Consider the following 14,238-nt stretch of genomic DNA (forward strand, 5'->3'; position numbering starts at 1 on the left):
CTTTAGGTTTTGGGCTTGAATGGTACAAACCACTTTGGAAGAGAGCTAAAATGGAATTAAATTAGAGAAAAGAAAAGTGTACATTTTTTATAGGCTGACACATAGACATCCACATTTCTGACTGAGACTCTGAGATCAAAGATTGTTGCACCTATAAGTCAGATGTCGCATCGTACAGTAGCAGACTGCATTTGAGAAAGGTGTCAGTGTGAGGGTGCACAGTGATCAGATGAAGGGCCTGCCTCATTAGCAGACGGTGACATTTACATTGTGTCCCGCCTACAAGGCGTGGAATTGTGTCTCCTTGCCAAAAGTATCTCACAGGAGAAAGAGACATAGAGAGATACATCATCGATGACCCAGCCACAGGGTGAGTAACACAGCATCGACGCTAGCAGCTCAGTAAGCTTCAGTAAAACCAGGGAGCCGTTTCACAGTAGAGGCAGAAAGCATCGAGACAGGATCCGAGCAGCCGCCGTCCGGGAGACAGGCTGCAGCATGACTGAAATGGAGGAGCAGGCTGGATGACTGAATAACATTAGCCGCCTTCTGAGGGATAAACGCTGCTGCTGGCTGTATTAACGAGTGAGTTTGCTTTTAACTGCTACTTTCACACACACAATGACAAGAGGCGGTGCTGTCTGTGTTAACCGCTGTTTAATACACCGACATTTTCACCAGTTGTGAGTGATATCGCCAAATATCAGAGGGTAGCAAACTGCAGCCGTTGCTGCATCAATGTGTGAGCTCCTTGTGGTGACTAAAGCGTCACCCCCAGCCTGATCGATCACCGATAATCAGGCCTTAAACCTTTAATAAGTTTATTATTAGAGAAGCGAGTAATAATGGACTGCAACGTCTGGTAGCCGTCCATCCCCTGACATGCAAAACGAGTGACTGTTATCGCTTTTCTTGACAAGAACGGATGTTTTATTAAAAATGTAATAATATTTTCTTTTATGTGAGGGGAATAAATGCAAATTGCCAAATCAGTTTTTTCTGTCAGTCATGTCCTCATAAGGAGCACAAGTAGAGGGGGCGCCACTCCGCATATCCAACCACCGTTAGCTAACTAGCTTTCATAAAAGTTGGTCGCTTCGCAGCCTACATGTGTGAATGTTTTATTTAGTCTGCCAAGACAGAAGCCTCTAACCACATTATAAGAACAGTAAAATGGCGTCAGAAACATCCGGGTCGCGTTAAAAAAAAAAAAGTAGCTGGTGGGAGACAGAAGAAGTTGTGAGTCCTTTGAAACGAGGCTCAGACCACACTGGGATTTCTTTTCATTCGCAGTTGTTGCTATGCTACCACCAGCCAAATAACTGTTGCTGAGTGGGTTCTGTTAAAAGCTCCCAGTACAGCAGCCCAGTACCTGGTCATGCACCAGTCTGATACCAGTTATATATCAGTCATAGACCATCCATCCAGTTGTAGAACAGTCATATACCAGTTATATATCAGGCAGATACCAACCAGATAACAGGACTCACCAAAAATACACTCACTGGCCACTTTATTAGACAAAGTGTGTACCTAATAAAGTGACTGTATGGTCTACTGCTTCAAGGTTGGACATGTTGTTCGTCAGAGATGGTCATCTGCACCTTGGTTGTAACGAGTGGTTATTTGAGTTACTGTTGCCTTTCCATCATCTCTAACCAACTGGTCATTCTCCTCGGACCTCTAGCATCAACAAAGCATTTTGGCCCAGAGAACTGCCGCTCACTGGATATTTCCTCTTTTTCGTGCCATTTTCTGTAAACCCTAGAGATGGTTGTTAGATCAGCAGTTTGTGAAATACTCAGAGCAGCCCGACTGGCACAAACAACCATGCCACGTTCAAAATCACTTAAATCACCTTTCTGTCCCATTCTGATGCTTGCTTTGAACTTGAGCAGGTCATCTTCACCATGTCTACATGTCCAAATGCATTGAGCTGCTGCCAAGAGATTGGCTGATTGGATTAGATGATTTCAGATGTGTCAGTTCAAGGGCTCCTTGCATGCTGGTTTACTTACCCTGGGATTGCAATTTTTCTTTACACAGCCCAGTATAAAAAAATGCCTCAAATGACTGTACAGTTTGTACCAGATGCAACACACTCACTCAAAAAAATGATTCAAGCCCTTCTTAGATGTGACACATTAATGTAATGTTTGTCTAATGAAAATATATCAATTAAAATCAAATCAAAAGTATTTTAAGACGTGTAACCTAAAATGTATTAATTTACTCCCCTGTCCTTCCCTTCAACCCAAAAAGAATGACTTTCAGTTTTCCAATTCTATGTTTTTAGGTTGAACGAACACAATTTCTTTATTTTAGCTCTCCTCGACATAAATGAGTTGAGGTATCTCAATTTAAATACAATACATACATGTTTTTAATTTGAGTTCGACCAAATGTAAAAAAGTGAGCTACATTAACTCAAATACATTATATTGCATCGATGCACTTGTTTTGAGTTTAGGCTACATATATTTGTTGGATGGAAATTCTGCCCACAATTGAATTGAGTTCATCCAATGAGTTATTTTTTTTGAGTGCTCTGTGCTTAGAGCTTCAATTTGGATAAGGATTAAAGTTACCAAAAATCCTTTCAGCAGAGAAAAAATGGAAGAAACCTTAGTAACTGAGGATGGTTCCCACTACCAGGATGGACAGATATGCAATTGACGTGTACGGAATAGACCAGCTCTTTACCATGTAGACTTGGAAAGAGGACAGACTACACAAACATACAAGAGACAATGCTCAAGCACATCATTCACACACAGGGAGATAGAGACAAGGTCAACATGGACACAAGAGAGATAGAATAACAAGAGAAGAGGCTGATTCCCCTGTAGGACAAATAACCAGATCCAAAACATCTGGAGCACAGTGAGAAAGAGAGAGAGAGAGAGAGAGAGAGAGAGAGAGAAGAGTCCCAGTATGGCTAAGATAGACTTATATTTAGTAAAAACAGGAACTATGTGGGATTCAGCCTTTGAATAATGCACTGCACATTCTGCAGAATTATCTAATCTCTCTGTTTCTGAAGATAAAACCTAAAAAAATCACAAGCTGAAAAGGGTGAGCAGCCGAAAGACTGTTGCATCTGGGTGAGTTTGGCTACAATGTCAAGGGGAAATCTGGGATTCATGGGTGGGTCACCAAACGGGCCCACAAGACCCAGGCCCAGCGTGAGAAGGTGCAGATATTGACTTTGCATTTCTTGTTGCATAGTTAAAAGGCTTCGTAAATGATGTCAATAACATAGTCCCAAAACTCCTACTGAAGGAAATGGCCAAAACATTAACTTTGAAGATGCCACAAGAAAGAAACCTCCCTGATACGAGCCAGTAGTATGTATGTATACGAGTAGTATGTATGTATACGAGTATGAGCCAGTAAGAGTATTTTATGATTAATGTAGACTCATGAAGTCTTCCTGTGTTTTCCATATGTGACACCATAGCTTGCTGTCAATTGTTTCCTTAAGCTTTGCGTTTTTCTAAAAATGATCTCTTATTTGTGGTCTTATTGTGGAGTGTGTTTTGTTAATGTACATTTGACTTTAATTGAGTGTGCCTGCGAAGTTGTTGTTGTTGTTGTTGTTGTTGAGATACCGGTGAATTATTTTTAGTTATTGTGCTGTTGGCTGGTGTACCTGCCCTGGCGAAGGCTATTACGAATCGTTGCCGAGACGCCCATTGTCTCCTAATCCGCCCATGCTAGGATTGTGTTTTTATTACTGATTAATCAAGAGAAATGTGTTGCTTTCCCACCAGAAAGAGCTTGTAATTTAATTGAATACACCCGTGCCATGATGAAACAGAAAACTTCCAGTTTTGATTCATGCCATTGGCTTTCCAATCTCCTGTTTAAGGGAACTTGTTTGATCATTTAACCAGGGTGTAGACCTTTTTGACAGTCTAGTCCAGCAGACAGACGAAAAAGCTGTTTAAGTCACTGGTATAATTTTTGACGAGTCCTGTCGCTCCACTGAAAGAAGCCAGGACCACACTTTGATGAGAAAGTGATCAGACAGCACGGATATGACAGGAAAGACAATCGGAGCAGAAACCTGTATCCCGCGTGACAGAATCAAGTCAGCGAGGTCACCATTGGAGTAAGGGGATTCATGTACAAACTGAGATAACCCAGAAGTGTCAAGAAGTGCTAGAAAGGCTTTTGAGGATAAAAGGCCTTAATCAGGTGAATATTGAAAATGCTCATAATTAATGTCTCACCTGAGTGATTAAGGTCTTAAATCTTAAAACGTGCAGTCTGTTACTCTGGACAAAAGCAATTCACAGTTGCTGCAGATGATTTTTTATTTAAAACCATTAAAAGAGTTGTATTAAGTGTTGAATTTAGATGTTGATTTGAAAATTGACTCAAAGATTGGCATTAGGGAAGTCAGGTGGGGAAGCCATATTTCACATTAACTATTAATATCCAGACTATGGTAAAAAATCAGATCATTTATCATTTAGTATGGCTTTGCTAGAAGGTCATCACATATGTATTAAACCACATTTATTTGATTTGATTTGTTGGGGCTACAGGTTTCTGTCAAAGAACCACACTTAATACTTGTTGTTATTGGCCGTGAACAAAACCACACAAACTGTCATCTTTTCTATATCTGGGAACAAAAGGCCTGAATGCAGGTATTGTTGAGTGGAGAAGTTTCAGCACTACTTGGTACTGGATTATTTTGCTCAATACAAGTACCAATACCCAGCCATAGTATCTGTGTAGCTTCCAGTAGATGATGCATTAACTGGAACAAGATACCATGTCTTATTAGGGTATCAGAGCCATTGATAATGCTGTTACTAATGTGATATGGAAAACAAAATTACACCTCATATTCCCTCTTGAATCGTCTACTTGATGTTAATTACATTTGACTGCTTGATCATTTTGGGAAATCAAACCTGACATTTAATTTTCGGTTGCATTTTTAATTATTCCATAAATAATCTGTTGAGGAATCAAACTGTTAATTACGTTTTGTTGTGGTTTAAACAAGCAATGGTTTACCTTATTTGTAGTATTAAAACGAAATGTTATTGATAGAATAATGAATAAAAACACAATCATTTGGGGGACACAGAAAAAAACCAACTATGCTGCATGGATAACAACATAGTGCTGCTTCACATTGTGCATTGGGGTAAGTCAAGATGTGGCTGCACCAGAACTAGTGGAAATATTCCACCCATGTTTTTTTTAATACAAGAACAAACTTTTGAGAAAGGGCTGAAGATCACACATTATGTGACGTGATGGGCTGTGTGCTGGGAGATGTGGGGGCGGTGCAGTCACTCCATCAGATGGCTGGTTGGAATCAGAATTAAATTGGCAGTTATCACTCAGTATCATTTGCAGATTTCAACCTAACTTGTTGATGTTAATCACATTTACATCACCCCATCTCAAAGTCTGGTATCTCTAATTTCACAAATTATGTGGAGCAGGCAGATCCTGTGGTTCAAAGTTATTCAGATGAAAGGACCAAGGCGTGCTTAATATTTATAGAACCACAGCTGAAAATTTTATTCCAACTTTGAGATGTCTTCATCATGAGGAGTGAGCAGCCACAGCAGCGCAGTGATGCACTGACAACTGAGTCTGTTACCTCAGAAGAATAAACTTATGTTTGAGAGAGCAAAATGTCCTTTTTTTTTTTTTTTTTTTTAACGAATGATCAAAGGACGACAGTGTCAGACGTCAGAGCTGTTGTTGACGTAAACTGACTGGTGAATATATTTATAGAAACTCAAACACTGTGCTGCAGTGCAAATGTACTATAAGACTGGTAAATATCTCGGGAGGAAGGTAATTGATTCAGGCTCATTCTTGATTATTAAGATTTCTTTTCAGATGAGCAGCTGTAGGCCGTACAAAGTGTTTTGTATCATGAAGGAGACCCTGAATGCAAAAAAGCCATTTGGAGAGCAGCAGTGTGTTTTCTTCTTTACAGCTGACTTCCAATCACCAGCAGAGTCAGTCAAACAGCTTTTCATGCTCACTTCTTGTGAGAGCAGAGAATTTCTGTTGCCAAAGACCGGCTGTCTCCGTGTTTCTCTTCCTCTTGTTTTCTAGAGCCAATAATGAAAGTTCAATAAGCTTCAGTGCACCAGTGAAATTAAGTATTAAGGCTGAAGTAGTGTGGCCAATGCTGCGTTCGATTGCACTCGTAACTCGGAAAGATCCGACCTCCGAGTCAGAAAAGTGCAGTAGAACGGCCCTTGAACTCAGGATTTCGACTCGGGAATTTGGATAGGATCCAAGCAGCCCGTAGGTTGGAAATACGTGGAAAACGTCAAAGCAAAATGGCGGCACACACCCTGAGAAATAAACAGTCACTTTATCTTCAACATTTAGTCTGTTATGTGTCGTTTAATTTAGCATTTGTGTTACTGAAAGCGTAGGATTACTTTGTAATGGTATTTGCACTCCCACTCTAATAGTTAATTAAAGAGTTTGTGTGAGCCTAGTAGGGACGAAAAAGCACAGTAAAAAGTGTAAAAAATATTATAGTTTTCCCCATATTTAAACTACATTAGTCTATAAGGTGTAATTCTGCACTTATTTTTATTATATCCAGGAAATTGATAAGATTTAATTATATTTTTGGACCCAGAGTGGACACAACCATTTAACTGTATGTTGTACCAGGTAGCTGATGAACTTCCCCAGAATAATTTTGAAATGCTCGAAAGACATCCAAACAAACATCAATTTGCTGTGGCCCGCCATTTTTTCCGAGGTTGAGCAATGAATTGCATTTACCTCGGAAGTTGGAATTTCCAACTCGGATCCTTCTGAGCTCTGAGTGCAATCGAACGCAGCAGAATACAGCAGGAGGAGCAGGAAATGTTTCTGGGTAAATTAAAGTATGCTGTTGCAATGATGTCAAAAATCAAATTAGTATAAATATGTGATATGAGTTTGCATGAAAATGTAATTTGAGAGCAGATGGCCAGATTATTCCATTTTGTCCTTTTTGTCATGTGATTTTAAAAAAAATGAATTAATTGGTTTATTAGTTAACTGCAAAATAGAAAAAGTCAGTGTACACTGTATAATCAGTGGGCCCTTTTTGATAAATATAGTGATATTATTTTTTAGGCATGCACAATATTGGATTTTTTGTCGATATCCAATATGCCGATTTTTTACAACTCATTTAGCCGATTACAGATGCAGATATTTTTTTCCCGCACAACTAATACCCAGAATCAGGGCAAATTTGGCCAATTTCCCAATTGACATAATAAGTTAACATAACCTGTGTTCACTGGGAACATGTGAAAAGTGCAACTGTACAGCAATTAAAACCCCAAATTAAATAAAACTACATGTACCTTACAGACTGCTGCTTAAATTCAAATTTAACTTTAACAACAAATTTAACAAATTTAACAGGAGCCCAATATGTGACGACTCAATCTACAACAAAATCACAAAAAGTACAAAAAATGTAAGCAGCTTCAGTCCCTAATCAAATCATAAATAAATAGGTGAGCTCAGACTATACTGCACAATTCTCTGAGCTGCAAACAAGGTGCAACAGAGAGATGATGTGCACCCAATTATATAATCACTTTATTATATCGGCGGATATCGACGTGTTGGCCGATGTCCGGTTCATTTTCAAGCCAATATCGGCCGATACCGATAACGTGCGGATAATATTGTGCATCCCTATTATTTTTTATTTTCTTTCACATGCTTCTGGAGCTCAACTGGTACTGGGATTGTGAAGCTGATAAAGTAACCATAACAATTTACAGTTGAGAGAGCTTTAAACACCAGATAACTATACCAGCTGATATAGCATTAAAAAAGATATTTTAGAATGACCTTAAATGTATCGTTGGCACTTCAGTACTGCAATGCTTTATTTATCTAACATGATATGCATCTGCGATAAGTTCAAATGGGAGATAGTATGGAGGTCACACTCTATAAGTCCCACATGAAAGTATAGGCAGAGGGCAGGTTCTAGTTGGTTCATAAGTGATGATTGAGGGGAAGAGTCTACATATTGTTTTTTTAGGACATTTCTGCATATACATTTGAGATTTGAGTGTTTTTAATTTCTCAAAAACTAAAGCTAATTAAATGCTTTAAACTATGCATGACCGATTGGAACAAAACCATTTGGGGTGGAGAATTAAAAGTAAGATTTTAAAAAATAAATTGGTAAAGAAAGGTTTAACATGATTGGAATGTAAAAATACACAGTTGCTCATAAAGTTGAAATAAATATTTTGTGACCTCTTTCCATGAAATGATTGTGACAATGTGATTTATTCTTGGCAGATAATGTGTATATCTTCTCAAAACGTTATTAATTAATCTCTTCCAAACATATCACAATGAAGATGAAACCACAGTTAACAGAGGATTGTGTCTGAAAACATAAATATTACAACTTTATGGGCAACCGTGTATTTGGCATATTTATTGACAATAAAAATACCATGTCAAGGGCAATGAAGCACAGCAAACCCAGAGCTGAGTAGGCAGAAGGATCGACCCAGCCAAAATCAGCGTGTGTGTGTGTGTGGTTTTGCAAAACAGTCATGCTTATTGATCTGCTCACTGACAGATTCAGTTCAGAGGAGAGAAAATGCAGGGGTGGAGCAGCTTTTGGGATTTAAGGAAAACAAGGTTCTGCACTGACACGACCGCTGTGTGGGTTTCTGTGTTCACAGGGGAGCTGACTCAGCGGTTTATACAGCAGAGCTGTGAGAGTGATTGACCCCCTCAACACATCTCTATTAGGTGATGTATAACCTTTAGTTCATATCATTCTGAAGTTAATCAATCATCAGACTGAAAACTAAAAATATTTTCACTTGACTGAGTCTAAACATTTTGACATACTGTAGGAGTGCAGGATAATGAACACACTAAGTTATAACGATAAAATAATTCTTGTGTTACATTCTGAATAGGTGAGGTGTCAAAAAATGACTCATTATTTATCATTTTAATGGCATTAATGTCACATTTAAATGTAACTCAGTGTTCAAGTGAAGTAAAAAGTGTGTTAACAACTGGTGTCAAATACTGCCTATCAGGTGAAGTTGTACCAGACATTACACTAATCTTCTTTTCCTCCTGCAGGGTGCTTCAATAACACAGCCATGCCACCCCCAGTCGACATCGTGAAAGTGGCTATTGAATGGCCTGGTGCTAACGCTCAGCTTATAGAGATGGACCAGGTGTGTATTTGTGTAAAATGTCACAGTAAAAACATTTCCCATGTGCCTTGTATTTAAATGTTCCTAGCTGTTAGAGACTAAACCTTTTAAAAGCAGTTTCATTACTGAAGCAGGACATCGTGCTTGCATTGGTTTTTAAATGTAAAAGGCATGAGTAATGCTGAGATGCGCTTTAGTTATGCAGAGTACATGTAAGTACCTTAATGGTTGTTACGGTAAATAACCGTTCATGAGTAATACACTCAGAAATGTAAATTTACTTTTTAAAAGTATGTGCTCTTACCATAAGCTGTCATTGCTGTCATGTTTTTCTATTTTGCTGTAATTTTTTGCTGTAATGCTTTTTTCTTTCTGCAGAAAAGACCTTTGTCCTCAATAATACGGGAAGTATGTGATGGGTAAGTATATGCATATTTTTATGTTGGCCTGATGATTTTTGCGGTCTCTGTCTTCCTGTTTAATAGTGACATGTCATTCTCAAGATAGTTGCAGCCAGATCATATCCTGCTTTATTTTGTATTTGCTCTAAATGGGACCATAATTTACAAAATGAACATCATTATGTATTGAAGAAGACTTGGAACTATCAATTGAGAACATAAACTCATTTGGAAAAGTTTTGCTAAGGTGATAAATCAAGTGAGAAGTAGTATTTTCCTGCTGACTCACATAAAACAGACTTCTTTTTGCCACCAGTGGAGCCGCCCCCTGCTGGCCATTAGAAAGAATGCAGGTTTTAAGGCACTTCTGCATTTGCTTTGCTGACTGATAAATATAAAAAACAAACAAGAATGGCAGCTGTTACACTTGTGATACTGAGTCCTTCCACAGTTGTTTCACAGCATTCAAGTGGTTCACACACAGAGATAACATCTGTACATGACCATTCTTTCCCATTATTCCTTTCTCTTATCTGTCATCATGCCTGCTTGGGTCTTAACATGTGATTTTCTGCTTCACTGTTGTTTTCTGCCCGCTCCTTTGTCGTGCACTTTAGTGATGAATATTGCAAATTTTATCTCACCCATCCACCTTTTGGCTGTATCTACCCACTGCCTCCCTTTCCCATTTCAAACTGAGAATTATTTGCACTTTACTGTTAACACCCACTGAATAATTCTCCTCCACAATCTCTCACTTTTGCCACTCGTGTAAATACTACTGCTGGAGGCAGGAATCCGACTTGCAAAAACATTGTTTTCATGCATGCGAGTATGCCTCTTTAAAACATTCAACAAGTTTACTTGTGTCCCTCTGTTTCTTTAGTTGGTATCTAACACTTCAACTGAAATATTTTTATTTTCTCTCTGTCCTCATCCTCAGCTGGTCTTTATCAGGCTCCGAGCAGTTTGCTCTGCGTTATGCTGATGGCCCTCAGCTTTATATTACTGAGCAGGTGAGCCTCAGTGTCTTGTCCTGTTGCCATTCTGAATGACAGAATTACAATGCTGAACATGTCAAAACATTCTTCCTTTATTGTCTTACAGAGCCGTGGTGAAATCAAGAATGGGACCATCCTTCGATTAGCCATTTCACCTGTGAGTCAGCTTTTTTAAAATTCCTGTTCACTTGTGTCTTTATTAGGAAGTTTTGAAACTGTTAGATAAAATAAAATGAGCTATTTGAAAAATGTGTAACTGGTGAGTATTTTGGCTCCTCATTCAGTTTTCTAATTCTTATCGTGTAGTGACTGAAAAAGGTCTTGATGCATGAACAGCAACTGTTGAAGCCTACTTTTGCTAGTAAAAGAAATATAATGTAAATCGCTCTATAAATAATAACTAGTATTTTAAAATAATGACTTAGTATTTTAAAATAATTAGAAACATTTTCAAAATTATGACTTATCTTGAAATATCTCTATTTCTGTACAGGCAAACTTTTGATCTGCTTGTCTGAACTATAACCTGACTGTCAGTACCATGATGGGAGAGCGCTGCTTTCTAAAAGGATGAAAGGGGTTGATGTGATTTACCATGGTTGATAGAAGCCTCTAACACACTCAATAATAATGTATGATAATATATTCTTCCTAATCCCACCCTTCCTCCCGGGTGCTCTGTGGGTGCACCTCGCGCCTCCACCAAAGTACACAACAAAGTGTTACTCAGTGTACTGTGCACTAGGCTGGAGTGGAAGGAGTAACTAGTTTGTGATGAAAGTTGTACTGTTCTTCATGCTGTGTGCCTGAATTCCAATCAGTTTCAGTCGTTAATGTGTTATTATGAAGTTCTTCTGTCTTTTATATTCATCTAAACAAGAACATTAACCCAAACCAATAACCCATTAGTTTAGGGACTATGGTTTTGAATCTCAAGTTTGGCATTTTGGCCCTTTTCTTGGAAAAGTGACCATATTTGGATGAAAGGTTGGAGCTAAGTTATCAGCCAGTGCTAGTGCTGACTAGCTATCTTGGTTAGTGCAAAAATGAACAGCCAACTTCTCAGAGTGTCTTTTAGAAAAATCAAATGCTGAAAAAGACATTTTAGGCAACCAAAACCTACAGTTTACTTTCATTCACTGCAAACACACTGTGAAAGTGCCGGGGTATTCATGTGGTATCGGCTAGCCACAGCCTTAAGCATACCCTGCGCTATCGTCCAGCTAGCAATTAAGACCATAAACTTATTAGAAAAACATTTTCTTACTCTCCTTACAGTCTGACTTCTTTTTGCAGCCATTGGAGTCGCCCCCTGCTGGCCGTTAGAAATAATGGCGTTTTAATGCTTTGCCGCATTGACTTCACTTTTCAGCCCTGGAGGCTGCTGCTTTATTTAAACAGTTAGCTCTTAACCCTTTAAGGCCTAAAACGCCTGGAAAAAATGCCTGGAAAACCTCTGGGCGATTTTGAAAGAACCCGTGACCTTCATGAGAAGTTTATTTGTCCAAACCTTCAATAAAGTTTTTTAAAAAATCAACAAACTCAACAACAAGCAAATGTTACACTGAATAACTTGACTGAATAAAAATCCTATGCATAATACTAATACATGCCCATTAGCAAGATGCAAACATGATATGACCATTGGAAGAAATAGACATAGTTCTCATTAGCCTACTGTAATATTTTTTTTAAATAATAATTCTCATAATAATAATTTATTCATAATATATATAATTCATAATATAATAATAATAATAATAATAATAATAATAAATAATAATAATACATTTTATATATTGCACTTTTCAGGGTACTTAACAACACATAAAGTAATATAAGACAAACAGTCTTGATTTCTTATATCATCATCACAATCAATTAGTATTATTATTGTTATTATCTCCATATGGCCACAAATCTGTCTGTTCTTCTGTGGAAATATGTCGTCTAAAAACATATTCCTCATCCATAAATCCCAGTCGATTGGTTCCGAGGGTTCAAAGTCCGGATCAGCAATAAAATCGCCGGTGCTGTTTTCATCAAGATCGATTCCGTCACTTACTTCTGAGCTCCTCCGCTATAGTCGTCTTCCGCCATGATTTCAAAGTTCTGGAAAAGTCCCATGTTGCATTGTGACAAAGACTACAAAACGATGTCCCAGCCTTAATGGTAGAATAACGCAATAGCGCTCCCTATTTTAATGGTAGAAATGCGATAATGCTTTCCCGGCTTAAATGGGTTAATTATTATAGTTATGTTGTACTGAAAGAGAGTGTACAAATACAACAAAAGCCTATTTTTCAGTACTTGTACATCGGTCTGATTAATAATGACACAATGCCTTAAAATCATATTCAGTGAATCTGTGGATTAAGTAAAGTTAGATTAAAAGTGTTGCTTTTCGTTTGTCTGACAGGCTCGCGCTGCCCGTCAGCTCCTGGAGAGGATCCAGTCCCACGGTATCGATGCTCGTCTGGAGGCTCTGAAAGAGCTCGCCAAGCTGTCTGCAGACCCAACCTTTGCTGCAGAGTTCATCAATATGGAGGGCATTGGCACGCTGGCGCGTCTTGTTGAGAGTGGAACCCAGTAATTATATTTTTACTCCTTTAAACATGATTTATTATTTAATGATAGTTGGACTGAGTCAGAGGACATGAAAAGATCTCTGCTAACTGTTCTGTGCTTCAGCTTTGGTGAAATGCTGGCCTTCACTCTCACTGCTTTCCTGGAGCTAATGGACCATGGCATCGTGTCCTGGGACCTGATCTCCCTGTCCTTCATCAAACAGGTACCTCTCCTAACACTGGAGCAATTCATCCAACACTATAGTTTCACAGAGAGCCCACTGGACAAATAAGCACTTTAAAATTTCAAGGTCTATCTTTTTTATTCGTATGCTTTTATTTAATTACTTTGCCAACCTTTCTTCCTACGTGCTGGATATGAGTGGGCATTGTTGCCTAGCAACTCCCCACATTATTTAGAGCTCCTTCAGAGCTCCTTGTGTACAGTATGTGACTAGTTTTCTTCTGAAAACTTTATGGCCTTGACAGTCACTCTGAGAAACTTTCCTCGATTTAGTTTTATTTTACAGTTAGATTCAAGGAATGGAAGCTCTGATTTTTCTTTGACGGATTAAAGCTCTTGGATTCACTTTAAACACAGTTAATACTGCTTAAGATTCAGAGTTATCTTCATGGTGCTCAGTCTCCTCCTCTGTCCTCGCTCAGATCGCAGGCTATGTGAACCAGCCGATGGTGGATGTGTCCATCCTGCAGCGCTCTCTGGCCATCCTGGAGAGCATGGTCCTCAACAGCCACAGCCTCTACCACCGGGTGGCGCAGGAGATCACCGTGGGACAGCTCATCGGGCACCTGCAAGTGTGAGCACACACACACGCACAGGGTCGTCCCGCACTCTGATATGGGGGGGCAGATGAGTTAATGTAGCAGTACGGGGTAACTGAAGAAATAAAATGTTTGAAATGTGCCACGACATTTGGCTCGTGGCTCATTTTAATGGGTGAGTTCAGGATGTTTAGATGACCTCAAACACCAAGGCTGGTGTTATTTTATATTGTTCTCGTTGTCAACAAATCCCATGAAAAAAGCAAAACCAATC

At 38.9% G+C, this 14,238-nt stretch overlaps 1 protein-coding gene across 5 annotated transcripts in view; it reads left to right on the top strand.

The window, feature by feature from the left end:
* Window positions 1–408: 408 nt before the first annotated feature.
* The window catches only part of elmo2 (engulfment and cell motility 2), a 28,702-nt gene continuing 14,872 nt past the window's right edge, over window positions 409–14,238 (top strand). For 2 of the 5 annotated variants that reach the window (XM_059328451.1, XM_059328453.1), the window contains exons 1-9: window positions 410–585; window positions 8,721–8,790; window positions 9,136–9,233; window positions 9,591–9,631; window positions 10,557–10,629; window positions 10,721–10,771; window positions 13,034–13,203; window positions 13,306–13,405; window positions 13,848–13,999. In XM_059328451.1, coding sequence (XP_059184434.1) covers window positions 9,156–9,233; window positions 9,591–9,631; window positions 10,557–10,629; window positions 10,721–10,771; window positions 13,034–13,203; window positions 13,306–13,405; window positions 13,848–13,999 — 665 coding nt within the window. In that variant the 5' untranslated portion in view covers window positions 410–585; window positions 8,721–8,790; window positions 9,136–9,155. Of the gene's footprint in view, window positions 586–8,720; window positions 8,791–9,135; window positions 9,234–9,590; window positions 9,632–10,556; window positions 10,630–10,720; window positions 10,772–13,033; window positions 13,204–13,305; window positions 13,406–13,847; window positions 14,000–14,238 lie in introns of all 5 variants that reach the window. The other 3 variants (XM_059328452.1, XM_059328454.1, XM_059328455.1) reach the window with 2 other exon arrangements.

This window comes from Centropristis striata, chromosome 3 (genome assembly GCF_030273125.1).
Source record: "Centropristis striata isolate RG_2023a ecotype Rhode Island chromosome 3, C.striata_1.0, whole genome shotgun sequence".
In the NCBI taxonomy this organism is placed as follows: domain Eukaryota; kingdom Metazoa; phylum Chordata; class Actinopteri; order Perciformes; family Serranidae; genus Centropristis; species Centropristis striata.